This window comes from Meles meles, chromosome 10 (assembly GCF_922984935.1).
Source record: "Meles meles chromosome 10, mMelMel3.1 paternal haplotype, whole genome shotgun sequence".
NCBI classification, from domain to species: domain Eukaryota; kingdom Metazoa; phylum Chordata; class Mammalia; order Carnivora; family Mustelidae; genus Meles; species Meles meles.
In genome coordinates this window covers 32,811,710-32,830,461 of record NC_060075.1, presented here as the reverse complement: position 1 = coordinate 32,830,461, position 18,752 = coordinate 32,811,710, and the positions used below count along the sequence as shown (strand labels likewise).

The following is an 18,752-nucleotide window of genomic DNA, read 5'->3' as shown; positions in this document are numbered from 1 at the left end:
CTGTATGGATCAGTCACTATACGCTATCTTCATCACGCATTTTGAATTTGGTTTTGTTTTCTCTGGTGCCTGAGTACTCTAATGGGATCTTTAGTTTCAGAGAAGTCCTAAGATTAAACAGAATACTTGGGAATTCAAAATGGATGTAATCTGAGCAGGTGTACATAAGCCGGAGGAAACACTCCTCCAAGCCACCTCCATCTAGGTATCCTGGTCTCTGATTTGGGGAGCATTCTTCAGTGTCTGTGAAAACATGAGAGTAGTTATCAAATGCCACCACGGCACTAAGAATTTGAGTCCAGCTCAAAGGAGTTAGTGAGTTAGTGTGTTGAAGCCTAAGACTAGTTCCCCTGGCCTCTTTCTTCTCCCCAACCCCATCCCTTGCTCTAGTCCCACCCCTCCACCCTGCACCCTTCCCTGAGCAGAGGTCAGAGCTGAACACCCCTAGGATTCACCCTGTTCAGACAAAGCCCAGGCAGAAGACCAACACATGTTGGAATTGAGTTCTTCCCTGTTAGACAGATCTTCTCTGATTCACCCCTTGCGGCATAATCTTAACCACCAATTAAGATACTTGCAGATCTTTTTGTAAAGTTCAGTAGTATCAGTGTATATGTGTGTGTTTCAACATAAGTAGCCATCCTGGTCAAGAGAGTACCAATGATTTTGGTACAAAATCATACCTTTTGGGGGGTATTTATGAGAAAAAAAGATGTTTTGTTCACTGAACACCTAACTCTTAGACCTCCACTTAAACTTTTTATTTAACACTTTCTAACAGGGGTGGGCCTTTCTGTGAACAGCTAGTGAAATACCAACAGGGAGAACACAGATTGTACCTGAACACAAATCTCCGTTGCATGGATAAACTACTAAGAGCTATAGATAGAAACTACAGCAAAATTGTTTCACTAATTCAATATTTTATTGATGTCAAAGCATTTTAACTTTGAGTTGTATATGTCATTTCATTAGTGATTTTTGAAGAAACACTTCCAGAAAATATCAACTTTTACCAGTTGTGCTACTAGAATTAAATCGAAGAGGGAGTTAACTCTAAATTAATTTATTGAAGCATTTGCAGTTTTATATTCACTTAGGTACAAAACTTTTGTAAGAAAGATAACACTTTTATTGCATTATATAATTTCATATTTTATAGGAGTCATAATGCAAACTCATAAGCATAAATATACATAATGCAACCAATCAGCAATGTAACCATTAAAAGATTTAAAATGTAAAACTAGAATTTAACAGGCAAAATACTTAATATGGCTTTTAATGGAAAGTAACTGTTTAGAAATGATTTGTTATTGCCTCATTCTAGTCATTCAAGTGAACATAGTTATGATCTCTATTTAAAAGACAATATACATTTTATAACATGTATGCAATGTGGTTCCTGGACTTTGTTAAATATACATATATACATATATATACATATACAGTACACTGGCAGTTCTAGTACCCCTGAACTTGTGGATTAAAACTATTACAATATTTCTATTATAAAACTACTTGAAAAGTTGGCATCACCTCCTGGTACTGAAGTTCAATCCTACAGAATTGGAAAGAAAAAAACAAAAAACAAAAACATTGGTTATAAGTACATTCTTTACAAAAAGAATTGAATAGTGGTCCCGCACTCATACTTTATATTACAGTGAAAACATTGCCTTCATTTAAAGGTATTTACATCTTGTCCTTGGTTTCTGTGTGAAATATATAGAAGTTAAGAGTGAGACGATTGTAGGCAGGCCTATTTGTTTGGTTTTTCTACTTGTTCGTTTTTGTGGAAGTTTCAGATCTCTTCTTTTGAGTTGTTGTTGATTTCTATTTGCCTTGTATTACTGCTGCTGCTGCTTCTTTTGGTGTTCTGGGAACACTGGGTGACTTTACTTCTAGGAACAGGAAGAAAAGATTTAACTCTTGAAACACCCAACTCAATCTTTGACTGACTGTTGCTGCATTCGGTCGGTTGGTGGCTGCTGAAAGGACTGACCTCCTGGAGAGAAGAGAACAGAACAAGCCCGTCATGTCTGACCTGGCTACCAACGGCAAGCAGCAGTTCTCTCCTCCTGCTCTGGGTCTCTGCCCCAGCACGGAGGAGTTTCTCCTGCAAAACCAAACAGCAGCCTACGGAGAGGAGAGGCTAAAGGATTAGCTTCCTCCAGACCCACCATCTGATTTTCATTTAGGCCCTTCATGGCCTCAAGACTCCACGAATCGAATGTTGGAGTCTGTGAGCTTCCTCAAGTCCTAGCCCCGAAAACATCCCCGAACTGGATTGACCAGAGCTGCTGTCTCTGCAGGGAGCTGTGTAACACTGAAATCTATCACCCCCAGTGAGTCACCTAACTTTTCTGGTCTCCTCGACACTACACAGTAAGTGCTCAAAAAATATGCGTTAGCAGTCGAGCTACAAGACAAGAGCCCTGCTCTGGTGGTTTCTCCTAGAGCAGAGAACATCCGTGCTCTGACAGTGGGGCTTCCCTTCTAGGGCGTCAAGGCTCGTCCAGAGCTGCAGAGCTGCATAGGTGACCTGATTTGTCCCCAGTCTCAGAGCAATGACGCTGGGCCGGATCTCAGGCTCCCATTTTGCACTCAAGATGTTTGCCCTCTAGAGTGTCTAAAATTCCACCAACCAACGCACATGAGGCAAGGCATCCTCTGTGAGCTGCTCCCCAGGCCTCTCAAGCAGTTCATTACTGATTTTCTCTCCTTCAATGCAACTAAACAGTAATGTAACCATTAAAAGATTTACAATGTAAAACTGGAATTTAACAGGCAAAACAGTTAATGTGGATTTTTTTTAAAAAGATTTTATTTATTTGACGCACAGAAAGAGAAATCACAAGTAGGCAGAGAAGCAGGCAGAGAGAGAAGGGGAAGCAGGCTCTCCACTTGAGGAAAGAGCCTGACGCGGGGCTCGATCTCAGGACCCTGGGATCATGACCTGAGCCGAAGGCTGAGGCTTAACCCACTGAGCCACCTGGGCACCCCCAGTTAATGTGGATTTTAAAGGAAAGGTAAGTAAGAAAGGAAAGTAACTGTGTGCACTCCCCTGGCAGGTGCATTCTCCTGGGTATGTTCTTAAATCTGGAAAATGGGACTTAGCCCTAGGCCTAGTAAAACCAAGCCCAGCTTATAATTTGGTCTTAAATACCAGGAAACTCAACACATACAACATATTTAGAAGAAATGGCATATTGTAGTAAAGCCAGCTGGGTGGTATACAGAATCTCTGAGCAGGGGGAGGGAAATCTTGAAGTGTCAGGGCTCAGAGAGGGAAAAGCTGATACGTGGCATTCTTTGCTGGTTCACCTCATCGTCTGCACCATGAAGGCGAGGGGTGGGTGGCGTAGCTTCATGGTCTGAGACAGGAAATGCTGACATGAAGTAAACAAGAAGCTTCCCGTGAAGCTAAACGTGCCTGGGGTGTTGAGAACTGCTCTGCCTTCTTGAGGACCAGGGACCATTAAGGCTGGGACTGTAAAAGAGGGCCCATGACTGAAACACAGAGGGACATTCCTGCCCTGGAGCAGCTAAGCCCAGGTGTTGAGGTGTTCTCCCTAAGGCTGAGCAGTACGAGAGCCTGGGACTAGGAGACTTCAGGGTGTTAATACTTTCTGGACTACAACTCAAAAGTTCTATTAAACACAGAATGTTACTTATCAATGTTGTACATATTAAGTTCAAAGACAACTACTAGTTTGTATAGAAAGGTACTGTACCTAAATTAAATTTTAAAGTAATATTGTTAAATTAGAGCAATTCATTCAATATTGACTCACGGCTAGAAACTAGGAGGATACTATAATCCCTGCTCTCTAGCTGGGGAAGTCGGGGCCAGTATGGGAAACACTGTAGAGAAAATGGCAGTGAGATGGATCTTTGAGGAGTTCGAGTATGGCTGTGACAGGTGAACGAGAGAGAGAGGGTGAAGACAGGAAGGTGTGGAGGATGGGGTAGAAATAGTGGATTATATGTAAAAATAAGTTACATAAAGGTCTATCAACCCATCTAAAGACATATTTAGAAACAAAGTGGCTGGACAAAATGGAGGGCCAGATCAAAGCTGTCTTAGAGCACTGGCTGCACCTCAGACCACCAGTGACCTTTAAACACCCCAAAGTGCAGGCTGCACCTCATACCAATTACATCAGAACCTCCAGAGAGGGTAGGGAGCATGACCTGGTCACTGGGGGTTAAAAACAAAATCCTCAAGTGGATTTCATTATGCAAAGATGGGAACTTTTGCTTTCGGGGAGTCATTTGGTTTCCATGAGAAGAAAACATCAGCATCTGTCGTATTCGTGATTACATATGGGCATTTGTTTTTAATTTAGAAGGCTAACCTGCCACCAGATTAGTACACCCCACTACCTTCCCTTACTGTTGGAGCAGTAAGGAATTCTGTTGTGAGAAATGATGACTGTTGAATGTGATTGCACCTAGCCCAGAGAGCTCTTTTAAACAAATTACTTCCTGATAACAGAAGAAACCGGGCATCTAACCAAGAAATGCTAGCTGAGTTTATCAGGACAGAAAAGAAAGGAGCCTGCCAAGTTTCAGAAGGCTGTCAAATGTGTTACTTTGCCCTCTGCTGGCAGGTTCTGAGAAGGACACCTCCTCGCCCTAGAGGAGCCCCTCTACCTGTTCAGGGTGCAGCGCAGCAGAGGGAGCTGTCCCTCAGCCCCACCAGGATGCCTTTATAAGAGCCCAGGCGGTGTAAAAGGTCACGTGTCTTTAAAGGCTTCTTTTAAAACAATGCTGTCCTGAGTTGCCCTGAGCATATCCCACTCAGTACTATTTTTTTGTGGACAGTACCTTCTTGGGGCAACAAGTAAGGTCCTGTGACAGACAAACAGGGCTACGAAACCTTGTCTCCATTAGATATTTAAACAATGGCAGCTGGTCACTACCAGTCAACATTTTTATATAGGAAAGTCACTTGGCCCTGTGGAGAAATAGTAGTTCGGGGTTCTTTCCACACCTTTGTGGCCTTTGCATGGACTGACTGTTCCACAAGAACCCTAAAGAGTGGTTCTGGAGGCCCAAGAAATGTGTTCAGGAGGGGCAGCTCCTGACCAAAAGGTTTTCCAGCCAGAATTCACATGGGGACCCCACATCCCTTCCTTAGGTCACTGTCCCTTACATGCTCTCCAAATTATGTGTTTGCTGTGCTTTCTAAACAGTTTCCAGTCGGGGAGGCAGACATGATGATAGTGTGAACCAGGAAGGTGATGTTCTTCTTCACAGATCATCATGTTATATATTTTTCATTTGGGATCTCAGCCTTGCTAGTGCTTCCCACCTTTCTTCCCCCAAAACCTACCGCTCACATGTAACTAATTGGGACTGGAAGCTCATGAAGCAGTGGGAGAACAGGGGCTGTGGTGAGCAGCTGATGAGTAATTCAGCAGTCTCAGCATGCTCACTTCGTAATTCTTCCCTCTGCAACCCTCCCCACCCCAGGTCTTCCTAAGCCCCCACGGGAGAGGTTGAGAACAGGATGTGAACCACACACTCCACGTGACTGGGTGAACAGACCACCTCTTACTAAATGCCTCTACAAAATCTGCATTCTCACAAAATTACTACTGGGTAAGAAGTCATTATATTGTTTCTGTTCACCCAGGAGTACCATGCTGGGCCTTCTCTTGGCATTGATTAGCCAATCATAGAAGTTATTTTGAGAAGTTCATGAAGTCTATTGAAATCCTGGCTCTGCCACTTGCCATTCTGACTTGTTTTTAAAGGAAAGTATCTCATGGAAACCAATGCATGCTATGGTAAGTTAAGACACAGAACTTTTTGAAGAAGGACTTTTTTTAAAAAAAGAATTTTACTTATTTGACAGAGTATAAGCAGGGGGAGGGAGAAGCAGCCTCCCCACTGAGCAGGGAGCACAAAGCAGCCCTTGATCCCAGGATCCTGGGATCAGGTCCTGAGCTAAAGGCAGATGCTTAACTGACTGAAACCCCCCCCCCCCCCGCCCCAGGTACCTCTAAAAGGACTTTACATTACTTAGCCTATTAGAATTCTAAAATGCAGGAAATTTTAAAGGTTCTCAAATGAATATATTTTAAAATAGAAGAACCAAGACAGAAGTCTTATTATATCTACTTTTGACACACATTATACTTTTCTACATCATTCTTTCAAGCTATTATCTAATAAACAGTGATCTTTCTAACCTTGATTAACTACTGAATACACTTACCTTTACTTCTTTTCACAGCTGTGGTTGAAATGTAATTCGTTATTCACACTGAAAGAAGATTTGGGAAGTCCATTCCATAGCAATCCTTTTTTGTCTCATTTTGCAGGAAAATGGGCACTTACCTTCAGTGACACTGGCATTCTTGGATTAACAGTTGCTGAAAAGGCAGGGCTGTTCCCTGAACTATCAAACCTCCTTAAATCATCCCTGGAATCAGCAATCTGGAAAACAGACCAATTATCAAGTCACAGGTACACACTCAAGGGACAACTTAAAGTCACTACAGAAAATCTCTGTAAGTGTTACCTTTTTCTCTGACCCTCAGGAGCTCTGTGAGCATACCCTCAAGGCCTATACTACTTACAACAAAGACTCCAAGGCTTTAAGTGAAACTATAAGAAAATGCATAAGAAATCATCTCTAAATCAAAAGAAGATGACCAGATGAGCCCTATAGAAAAAAAAAATCTGTCCTGGCAAAATTATAAGATTCTAATCATTACCTTATTTTTCCACTGTGTAAATATTTTAGCTCATTTCTGGCAAGGTTATACTAGGCTGTCAATTCACCTATGTGTCAGAGATTAGGATATAAGAGTTTCAGTGGAACCTCTACATTGTAACTACCTTCTTATCTTTCCTATCAAGTAAAAGGCATTGATCAAGGAAGTCTGGTTCAATTTGCTACAGCTAACAGAGTGCCAAAGCAAGTTGAACTCGATGCTGCTGACCCACCTTTGAGATTCTGGGCCACTGATTCCTCTATTTTCACAGATTAGAGACTATATGTATTACACAGGCCAAATTTTCTTGTAAGGAAGGTTGTGGCTGTTTTTCTGTCTATAACATGAGTGCTGTGATGCCTTCTTATGGATAGGTGACTTTTATACCCACAGTAGAGAAAAAAAAAAAAAGGGAAGAAAAGCCTGGGGAAGGTGTAATTTGAGCTAATGCAATCAACATGCAACTTTAACCTCCGGTCTTCAGAGGAGTTACAGAACGCAGGCTGTACTTAATTTCTTTATTATATAAAAGATATTTTGGAAAAAAGGGCTTTCCTAAGCAAGGCAAGGAGGGTTTGATTAGCCATACTAATACTAGTCAATCAGGAATTTCTTTCTGGGTGGGAATGTGTGGCTCTAAGGAATCTCTTTCCTGGTCGGGGAGCCAAACTGTGTCTTAACCCCTCTGGGCTGCTTACCTTGCTTATGTCAGATTCGGATTTGCTGGAGCACATACTCTGCAGTTCCTGGACAAGATCTGCTTCATCATCTGAACCCAGAGAGAGTCTCTGTTCCAAATTCAATGTCAATGATAGATCGTTCTCTAAAGACCTAATACAAAGTTCAGAAAAGAGTTTTTAAAAATCCTATAAAAGAATCTGTCACTTGATGGCAAAATTCACTCACAGGATTTTGGCATCTCCCGCTCAAAATTTTATTCATGGAGAAATCTACTTGGTTTAGAACATCCCAGTCTCCTTTCCTTCCCTTTCTCCAAGTCTAGATGAAACTAAGACATGAAACACTGGGGAAGTAGAGGGCAGTGTGATACCCTAGAACAAACTTGGCTCTACCACTTACTAGCAACATGGCTAGGGTCATATTTTCTTTCTTTTTCTTTGCTTCCTGTAACACTTCAGTTTCTGGGTAATCTATATGATGGAATTACTGGGGAAATTACATAGTCTGCCCTCTAGAATGGCTTCAGCCGTGCACCTGGTGTGTTATGGTTTCTTTTATCTACCTTCTCTCTCTTTACACTTCTCCCTTCTGCAATTCTGTGAACTTGGTTCTAAATGGTACCTGTCTAGTGACAGGACACACACTTTATTGGGTTACAATGGAGAGCTATTTAAACAGTGCCCAAACATTTCTGTTCTATGATTAATCAAATCATCCTTTGCACCTCAAAATTTGTAAGCTGAAATAATTCCCTAGGAGAAACGTAATAAAATGATCACTTTAAACACTCAGCACCTAAAACCATGTTTCATTTTAAAATACTGGTCATCTAAAACCTGTTTATAAAACTTCACAAATGGAGGATTTTATCGTATCTTTATGTCAAATGCATTAATAATCAAGTTTGATTAAAAAAAATGAAGCCCTTTTTGTTTTCTCTATTGTGGGTATAAAAGTCACCTATCCATAAGAGGGCACCATAGCACTCGTGTTATAGAGAAACAGCCACAACCTTCCTTATAAGAAAATTTGGCCTGTGTAATACATACAGTCATAGTCTCTAAGCTGTGAAAATTGAGATCCAAATACAGGAAATCAGTGACCCAAAATCCCAAAGGTGGTGTCAACAGCATTTAGTATTTCTAACCTTTTCAACAAACTAAAAGCAAAAAAAGCTTTATGTTAAATTATATTAAGCTTAAAGAATATGTTTTTTAGATTTGATATGAAGGGGAGAATAAACTATCCCAAAATGTGTCACTTTGGCCTGTGGGTTATTTTGATCTGAAGTCAATCAAGATCCAGATGACTCAAGGAAAACTTACCTCTCCCTTAAGTACTTAAGAGGATTTAGAATTTATAAAGAGCTACTTCCAGAGCTAAGTTTTTTTATCTGAAATACCCACCTGTCTGGCAGGCCAAGCATCTGCTCTTACTCTCCCATGGATCAGCCCCTCTGCCTTGAAACCCCAGACCCCTATAACATTCCTTAGCTCAGGGTGGGAATACAAACCTCAACTAACTGCCTGACTCACCCTTGAGTCTCTTACCTTTGGGACTCCCAGACCCAGGAACTCAAACTCATTTTTCTCTTGGCACTTTGTCTTATATGTCAGTTTGATTATTAGACCAAAGAACCTACAAGGGAAACTTTTCCCACCATTACACATTCATTTATTAGATTTCAGTTTAACACTAGCATTTGAAAGACCTTTTTAAAAAAAAAAAAATATATATATATATATATTAACAGCATTATAGATACAGCAAACAATACAGGTTTTATTTGTACAAGTTAAAGGGAAACTTACTTTTGTTTTGACAGAGGAGCATTTCTGTTATAATTCAGCTGAGATATAGCTTTAATTTTGATGCCTGTTTAAAGAAAAAATGTCATCACTTTCAATAGAATCAATCATTGTCCCTGTGCATCTTGAACTCTGTATTTAAAAGAAACAGACTTTGGACTCTGTTTGATACTGTTTTGGGACTGAATCCATCTCTTGAGGAGTTTCTCCTCAGGGCAGTGGTGCTGGATGGAGCTCCCTGCATAGGGATTGCTTTTATAAATAAATGGTCCCTCCTCTAAAATTACATGAATGTTACTAGCACAAATTATCTCTAAAGAATGGTTCTGAACAGTTGATTTTAATATATCTTCAGGAAGAGATCATCAGAGACCATCTCTATACTAGTTTCTTTGCCCATACTTTTGTCATTGTCAGAAAGGGTGGCTAGCAGATTTCCCTAATGACCCGATAGGTGCCTGGGCTTGGTCCCTGTCTCCTGAAGCCCGTGACCTGCCATCATCATAGCCTTTCTGTTTTGGGTCAGGAGAAAAAGAGGCTTTGTCTTCATGGAACTTTATGATAACCCCTAGTTACCAGTGTAGAATGCAAAGTGGTTTCTATTTTGATAAATAATGGTGTCAAACCAGTACCAATCCAAACACTGTAATATCAAATGTAATTATTGGGATAAAAACTTACCATTATAAAAAATTAAATATCCCAGTTACATACAATTTTATTTATCTTTTGAATGTGGTTTCATATTTCTAAGAGTTTATTTGATACATCAAATAGTTCTAAAATATAAATGATTTTATATTTATATTCAATAATTTAACTTTTGAATATTTTACATAAGTTTTCTGAGTTGGACTTAATATTGTTGTAAATTCACATTCACTTTATTGATTTTGTCAACCTTAGTGTATACACTGACAATGCATATTGTTTAGATAATTATTTGGCTCAAGCCAGAGACTGGTCTTAAACCCTATAGACAATTGTAATAAACTCAGAAATGACAGTGAAGAGCCTGGGTGGGTCTCCCATATCTGAGTGCTCATGGATTAGTCCGTGTACCATGGCATTAGAGGGGCATGAATGGAGGAAAACAGCATCAGACTTGCAAGAAACAAAAACATGGATGGTGGATCCCCGTGGTGCCAGGAGAGGTGTTAGGGACAGAGAGCCAACAGTTTCTGAACCTCAGTCTTGTTACCTGGAAATGGAGACGCTAATCCTCACCTGAGAGCTCTTTTGCACTACACAGAGGAATAAACAAATAAGTGGAAGGTACAATCCTCGCTGCAGATGTCACCCTGGGAGTCTCCAGGCCCTAGGAGGGGGCTGACACGTTATGACTTTACTCCCTCAATCCAACACTCTACCTCTGGGAAGTCAGGACAAGCTCTTAGAATCAGAATATATCCTATTATACTTTTTAAAGGTGACTGCTATGTATTTATAAGTAAGCTCTCGTTCAGTGACTTTCCATTCAATCATTAAAAAAAAAAAAATCACAGTTCACACGCATGGGGTAATTACAAAACTGCATGTGTTAATACTAAGCTTGCATTTTATGGATTTTTAAATATGAAGACGCATTAATGAACAAAAGCAACTTTTCATGTTTTAAGATGTTTAGGCATATTCTCTTTTAGAAACTCTACTACTATAAAGTGGGCGTGAACTTATACATAACAGGGTACGTTGGGGGTGGGAGGGCCTCCTGAAGAACCAAAATTACATCTAGGAGAAATAAATGTACAAAGCATATGAGCTTGGAACATCTTTTCATTCTTACTCAAATATGGATTTCCTTTAGGGAAGACAATTCATAACAGTAACTGATTACCCTATTAACAAAGCCAAAAGGAATAGGTCTAACATCAGAGATAAATGTTTTATATCTTGTTGGAATAAAAACCTTTTCTCAGAGAGGATGTTCCATTATATTGAATCAGTTTAAAAATTTAGGAGACTGTAAATCCTAAGAGGGCAGGGATTTTGTGTTTGCTGTCTTTACAGGAGAAAGAAATGTGTAAAACGGATTCACTCTCGAAGGCCTTACACTGGGATCAGACATCTCTCTATATATACCTTAAAAAATTTAAGGTTGGCTCAGAGAGGACACAGAAAAGGAGAAAACGATGCTGAAGTACAACTGTTGTATTACATAGATTTGATGGTGGATGCCACAAACCAACGATTATTTCCCAGGTATGGGGCTCCCAAATATTTTTGGAAATGTACCTACTACCCTATTCATTCCATGAAAATATGTATTGAGAAACTCAACTTTGTGGAACGCATAGTGAGAAAAGTACAAGCACACCTGCCCTCCGAAAGCAGAGTGCCCACGTTCGTCCTGGCAGAACAGCCGCCCCACTTACCTTCCTCGCCCGGGCCCGGCTTACTCCAGGACGGTGGAGAGAAGCGGCCAGACTTCTTGCGAGGACTGGTGCTCACTTTTCTCCAGGCACCACTCTCTCCTTTCTTTCTGCTACAGCTGTTGTAACTTGAGACTATAGACAAAGAGAAACCTCCTCCTTTGAAATCAGTTACGTGCTGGTCCAGCTCTGAAACAACACAAATTGTGTTTTGCCAAAAAGGCGGCAGCCATCCTGTGGTTTCACAGTCAAGTAAAACAGAACAATTGCAATTCCCAAGAAAGATTCTTCAAAATCATGGCTGTGCTTACTATCCAAGCAGGGATGTGACTCAGCCAATTGTACTTGGAGATCTGGAAATATTGAGCCAATAATTTAAAAAAGCGAGTTCTCCTATGATCTCACTTATATGTGGAATTTAAGAAACAAAACAGGATCATAGGGGGAAAAGCTGAAACCAGAGAGGGAGACAAACCATAGGAGACTCTTAATCATAGGAAACAAATTGAGGGTTGCTGGAGGGGAGGTGGGGGGATGGGGTAACTGGGTATGGGCATTAAGGAGGGCACGTGATGAAATGAGCACTGAGTGTAATACAAGACTGATGAATCAATGACCTCTACATCTGAAACTAATAATACATTATATGTTACCTGAATTTAAATAAAAGAATTTTCTGGAGGAAAGGCAAGTAAAAAAAAATTTTTTAAGTTCTGGGACAATGGTGTCAAATGTACATTAAAGTCAAGATAATTTCTTTACTTTCGAAGAGAGAAAGAAGAGCTCTCTTAGAATGAATTCAAACAAGTATTACGTAAGAGTGACCTTCCTTCCCTCCCCTCCCAGCACCAGCCTGAGTACCTGCTCTCTGGAGGGGACAGCCATGCAGCACCGCCTTATTGAGCAAGATGCTGAGAGCAGCTTTAACCACAGCCAGCTGCCCTTGGCTAGGGTGGTTTCTGGCGGCTGTCAGTCCCAGGCCCGGCTGTCTTCTCACAGAGGCTCTTGACAATACTGCTTCTTGAACTCTGGGTGCGATGACAGCATTCCACAGCTTAGCCATCCACCTTGCAAGAGAAGGGCGGTTGGCAGTGAGGCCCGCTCACACCACAAAGGACAGGTTTGAAGAACGTGGAAAAAACATAAGTGTTTCTACAGATATGCTAACTAACTTTCCTAGGTAGATTTGAAATAAGCGAAATTGGGGTGCCTGGGTGGCAAAGTTAGACGGCTGCCTTGGGCTCAGATCCCAGGGTCTTGAGATTGAGCATTGCTTCGGGCTCCCTGCTCAGAGGAGAGTCTGCTTCCTCTCCCACTCCCCCGGCTTGTGTTCTCTTTCTAATAAATAACATCTTTCAAATAAAAAAGTGAAATTATCCAGTATCAAAGATGTTTGACTTTGACTCAAAAATATGTTTTAGGGGCACCTGGCTGGCTCAGTGGGTTAAAGCCTCTGCCTTCAGCTCAGGTCATGATCTCAGGGTCCTGGGATTGAGCCCCACATCGGGCTCTCAGCTCAGTGGGGAGCCTGCTTACCCGCCCCCCCCACCTCTGCCTGCCTCTCTGCCTACTTGTGATCTCTGTCAAATAAATAAATAAAATCTTGAAAAAAAAATATGTTTTACAAAGGAAAGTGTTTACATGTCTTTCCTTTTACCTTCTAAGATCATGAAGAGCAGGAATCAATGCTTAAGTGTAGGTTGAATGAATGCAGAAATAAAATACATGGAAGGGAAGTAAATTTATAGGCAGAGGTCTAGAAAAAAGATTTCCTGGAAATTGATGTCTACATAGCTTAAACTTATTTGCCCTATGTCCTTACTAAGATGCATATATTTTAATATTTCTGAAATTGGGGTAGATCTTGTACTCTGTGGCAAATGAAATCTGTCCACCCCAAGGCAAAGGCTCAGTGTCTGCATGTGGGTGTGCTTAGCTCTGCAGAGCGGGGATGGGGTCACCAGCTGTCTCCCCAGATGGACTCTTTGTAGTAACAGCTGTAGCAGTGGGACTTTACCCAAGTTTGGGGCATCCAACAGCAATTAAAATTCCTTTGTTGCAACATTTTAAAAAAAAACACTAGTTTCAAGGCTGTAGAAGCTAAACCACATCTCCTGCTGTAACGAAGTTTTCAAAGCTATTACATACTGGCATAAGCCTTTCAAGACTGTTAAAACTTTTTTTTTTTTTTAACATTTTATTTATTTGAGAGAGAGAGTACGGACGAGGAGAAGGTCAGAAGGAGAAGCAGACTCCCCGTGGAGCTGGGAGCCCAATGTGGGACTCGATCCTGGGACTCCAGTATCATGACCTGAGTGGAAGGCAGTCGCCCAACCAACTGAGCCACCCAGGCGCCCAAGACTGTTAAAACTTTTACCCAGGTATCAAGCATCTGTGTATTGTAAGCTTCTCTTCTAATGTCTAATGATATGTAATTCAAGAGGAAAAAGGAACTATAAGAGGGGAATATAGACAAAAATCAGGCATCAGACCTGCATAGGTACTCCTAAAGGTACTAAGAGGCAAATGGTAAGCTTTAGTTTAAAAAAAAATAGCGCTTCCTGAATATGGCTGTGGGGAGACAATATGCATGTGTGCATATCGAGTGTTCACCTCGGTTCTCAACTCTCTTTTCAAGGATGTTAGTTAGTATGGCAAACAGCCTTGGAAGAGAGAGACAGTGTCTCCTCCTGGAGCAGAAGGCAGATTTGTTTCCTTACTAGCATGATGAAAGTGATCTTTCCTGCCAGGGCCAAGGGTGGGCAGATCTGCCAGCACCCCCTTTAGGAGCCTGGGGGATTCTTAAGCTCTGAGTTCGGCGGCTGGGATACAAAGCCAGCATCCGTCACCCCCCAACCCCGGGCCTGAGATGCTAGGAGAACCAGTGTACATGTGGAGCACAGGCCGGGGCTGCGCCGGAGTGAGGGAGGCCTTGGCCTCCAACCCAGCATCCGCATCTGCAGCAGCCTACCTTGTCAGCTTGCAAGGAGGGCACATGTCTCCGAGCAGAGCCTCTGTAGCTGCTGGCAATGACTGAGCTCCAGACAGGAAAGGCCCAAATTAGATCCTAAGAATCCTGAGACTCTGGATGTGAAAAAGCCTTAAATTCAATCATAATACTGATGAAAAAAGAAGTGACCACATGAATAAATGTATTCCTGCTCTTTAGCAAGAAAATGCCGTGTTATCTTAATATTGTAATTCTTCCTTTTCCCCCAATTAGCTGTTATGAAATTGACCATTTGTTACAATAGAGAAGATAATTTGTGTGCCCTGCGTTCCAAAATGGACTTCTGCCCAGGATGCCAGAAAGTACAGAATCAATGCTAACAGTTAATCACAGAACTTACTAAGGTGGAGTGTGACACATTTTTTTCTTCTTGATTTTCTATTTCATCAACTTTATTGCTAATACGTCTATTCTCATAAGCTGTTATAAAGGAAAACACGGCGAGTATTTAAGTCTCATTAATAAGGAAGGGAGATTTTTTCTTTTCCTTTTTTTTGAATGAGTGAGCAGAGGGGAGGGGCAGAGGGAGAGAGAGAATCTGAAGCAGGCTCCATGCCCAGTGCACCGGGCCCGAGCTCATGAACTGAGCTGAAATCAAGAGTCAGATGCTTAACCAAGAGAGACACCCAGGCACCCCAAGGAGGAAGCTTTTTAATTCAGCAACAGAATGGAAGTTTTTGTGTTTTGTCATAGGGTCCTCGATGACTTTCCCATGAAAATCTTTCCCAGGAGAATACTGCACTGCATGTTGAACAGGACTTGAAACTTCCGTAACAGATGGAAACTGCTACTTACTAGTTCTCAGAAAGAAGTCTCCTCTGGACCTACTTAGCAACGGATGAGTCACGGTCCTCCTCTGACAGGAAGCACAGAGCTCCTCCCTCTCACACATCCCAAACTGGCCATGGTGCTACTTTAAATAGGTAAATGAGAAATGCCACTTACTTCACGGTCGCTTGGGCATGTCCTGGGACTACAGGACAAGACAGGAAATACTCTGGCCCGAGAAGTGCTTCAGGTGTGCCCAGGCGGGCCAGGCAGGAGTTGAGCTGCCGCCAGACGGCCAGGGCCCAGTCCACAGTCTTGCACACGGGATCACAGGGAGAGGGCACCTGACCTCTGAACTGCAGAGACAGAGAGGCCAGGCGTGGGGCTTGGCTTAGAACAGTGCTTTTCATTTTGTTTTTCACAGGTCAAAAATAAAAAACAGAAACATTTAAAACTATAAAACAAAACCCTAGCTGCATCTGAGCCACCCAAGGTGGCTGAAGGAGGGACAGCTAATACACAGAATTATGTGTTCCGTGGGATACAGATCTGTGGCTTGTCACAGGAAATGAAAGCATTCAGACACGAAAGTGCAGTATGAAGACTAAGAAACCTTACACAAATTCTTAAATACCAGTTCTGCTAGACATTATTACCCACGTGCACACAGAGCACTTCATAGGGCCTTGCACAGAGGAGGTGCTACAAAAGGATTCTGATTTCATGAAACAAGGAATGACCTTAAATATTTCAATATTTGGTTAAGTGGCAAGATGGTCCATCTAGCTCTGTGGTGTGTTCACCTTGTATTAATTTAAATTTCCCTAGAAGGAAGGTCTCAGCTAAAATGCTAATAACTTCATCAAAATGTACAGAGCTCTGCTGGCATAATGAGATTCGTTTTCAAATTTTTAAACATGCCAATTTTAAATGCTAGTATGTAATATACATAGTCTGATGGTAGCAATTCTTTTCAGAATTATGTTCTACAAAATCAATCCCTTTTCTGTAGTTTAGAGGGTGCACAAAAGGACAAAGATTTCTTTAGTATTAGGAGAAATATTCTTCAATTATTTAGAAGTCAGATATAGCAGTTAATTCAGTATTTTACCAGAAAGGGATTCCTATAAATCTTGGTTTTACCAAGTAATTATGATATTAAGACTGGGGGTAGTTTATGAATATGGGTATATCCTACTTGAAGGGATATAATTTAGACAACTCAAAATGAAAGTGTGGTTCAGCGATTCCAGCAGCTCTGTTGAAACAGTATTACTATGTTACATGAGGCTTTGGGCACTCTTATAATTTCTCTTCTCTTCAAAAGAGGAGTAATTGTTTTTTTCTGATATTCTTCCAGCAAGAATGAGATCCTGTGCTACAATTAATGACAGCGGACTATTTACTTATTAATAAAATTACAATTATTATTAAGTACTAGTAGGATGCCTGGAATTGTCCTGAAAGGCCTCTGATACTCCTTTCAGGAACTGGAGGAAGAAACTGTGACCAAGGGCCAGCGTACATCTGAGTGCCCCCCAAAGCTCTGATTCTGTTCTAAAGTTACAAGATTTCTGAGGTTTTGCAGGAGTCATTCATTCCCACCGCACATGTACCCCAAGGAATCTGTTTTACTAACCTACTAGAAGTGACTCTCGGTAAGCAAAAGGCATTATCCCTCCCCTCTGCCTATTCTTCATAGCATACCCCACATTCCCATTCTCAAACAGTGGAGAAAAGAGCACAGCTTAAAGCGTGGAACTTTCTTTTCAAAATAAGTAAAATAAATCCTTTACAAACTATGTGTACCAGTGAGTTGGCGTGGGGAGGTCCATTTTATCTGAAATAGTGTCACATCTACAGAACACAACTGGGACTTTTCAGAATATAACATGCAAATTCATGAGGCCTTCCACATTTTTCCCTTAGGTAAACTATGGGCTTTGGGTGATTATGATTTATCGATGTAGGTTCATCCTTGGTGAAAAAAAAATATCATTCTGGTAAGTGCTGGAGATTATGCAAGTAGGGAAGCAGGGGGTATATGGGAAATCTGGGTACCTTCCTCTCATTTTTAATGTAACCTAAAACTGCTCTTTAAAGTTTTTAAGAAAAAAAAAGCTAGTATCCTTTGTGATTATTTATGTGTTTTGTTTTGTTTTGTTTTTGGGCAAAGAGACTTTAAGTATTAGTGATAATACTAATGGAAGCATCAGTAATTTGCAAAGCTACACACCTATGACTGTCATTACATACATTTTTCCTACTGGTGGACATGACAGGATGGCCTAGCTTTGGTCAAAAGCATGCATTTATGACCAGCCAACGGACTTTACAGAGTTTGGGCTAGATGATTTCTCTGATTAGGAATTTCAGATACTAATTCACATCACTAATGGAAAGTGTAGTTTACTGAAATACCAAAACCATTCCCACTCCCGATTACCCCCCCACTCTCCTCCTGTGATCCCACACCCATAACTGCACACACATCCACATACCCTAACACAACGGACACAGAATTTTGTTCAAGGACTTGGGGGAGCACTTCCATCTTGGGAATGTAAGTCTAGCTACGATCTGGGGCAATGGGGTGGCAGAGAACCAGTTCTGATTAACGAAACAGGCAGAGAAAGTCTTCTGTCTCTGGGGGTTTCAGAAAAAAATACATTCTTCCCTGATAAGGACACTGAGAAGGCCAAAGCCCTCTTTCCCCTGTAGTGGCGTCCGTGTTCCTGCCTTTGAACATGCTTGGGTGCAGGTGTAGTGTCTCAAGTCCTGCTGACCCTGCAACCTTGAGGGGAGCTCAGAAGACTCCCCCAGACCCAGAACCTGACATCACGGTGCTGAACAGATGTCAGCAACACCTCCCACCAGACATGGATTATGGGAGGAAACATGCCTTTTCGTGAAGTATGTAACACAGTGCGTGTTGCGTTGTTTACAGCTCAAACTATTGTGATAGAAGATACCGTCTCCTCCAGTGTGGCCTGTGGTGCCGGATTACGGGACAAAGTCTTACTGACTCAAGCTCCAATGTTTCCAGTCAGTCCTGATGCTCAGATCCTGACTCGACTTCAGAATGTTAATTAACTAGCGATGTACTAGGTCTAGTCAGCATTACTTTGTTATTTGGGAGGACACAGAATATTTTATTCCAAAATAATCAGGAGTCATAACCGCTCTTGAAAATGTGTCAAAAGCTAAAGAATTTTAATTTTCCATGTGACTTTTTAATATTTACTCTAGCACAGAATAACAGTCACACATTAAAACTAGCTTGAGTGGATGGATAATGTTTTGAAGGCCCCAAGGAAGCAGTAGCTATTCTTAAAACAAGTGATCAGTTTTCTTAGATCCCCTTCTATAGCATTTGGAACTT

General features: G+C 41.4%; 1 protein-coding gene and 1 long non-coding RNA gene across 6 annotated transcripts in view; one reads left to right on the top strand and one right to left on the bottom strand.

Annotated features, from left to right (window-relative positions):
- Window positions 1–903: 903 nt before the first annotated feature.
- Window positions 904–18,752, bottom strand: part of CTTNBP2 (cortactin binding protein 2) — a 155,424-nt gene continuing 137,575 nt past the window's right edge. For all 4 annotated transcript variants that reach the window (XM_046021022.1, XM_046021025.1, XM_046021026.1 and 1 more), the window contains 7 exons: window positions 15,548–15,726; window positions 12,454–12,659; window positions 11,596–11,781; window positions 9,224–9,287; window positions 7,430–7,562; window positions 6,352–6,450; window positions 904–2,008 (listed from right to left, as the gene is read on the bottom strand). In XM_046021022.1, the coding sequence (XP_045876978.1) occupies window positions 1,805–2,008; window positions 6,352–6,450; window positions 7,430–7,562; window positions 9,224–9,287; window positions 11,596–11,781; window positions 12,454–12,659; window positions 15,548–15,726 (1,071 nt within the window). In that variant the 3' untranslated portion in view covers window positions 904–1,804. The remainder of the gene's footprint in view (window positions 2,009–6,351; window positions 6,451–7,429; window positions 7,563–9,223; window positions 9,288–11,595; window positions 11,782–12,453; window positions 12,660–15,547; window positions 15,727–18,752) is intronic.
- LOC123951901 lies at window positions 10,965–17,490 on the top strand. Of its 2 annotated transcripts, none has more exons than XR_006820531.1 (4): window positions 10,965–11,422; window positions 14,816–14,946; window positions 15,296–15,525; window positions 16,731–17,490. It is a non-coding gene; the product is annotated as an uncharacterized LOC123951901 (long non-coding RNA). The 2 variants fall into 2 exon arrangements; XR_006820530.1 differs by lacking the exon at window positions 10,965–11,422 and adding an exon at window positions 13,118–13,973.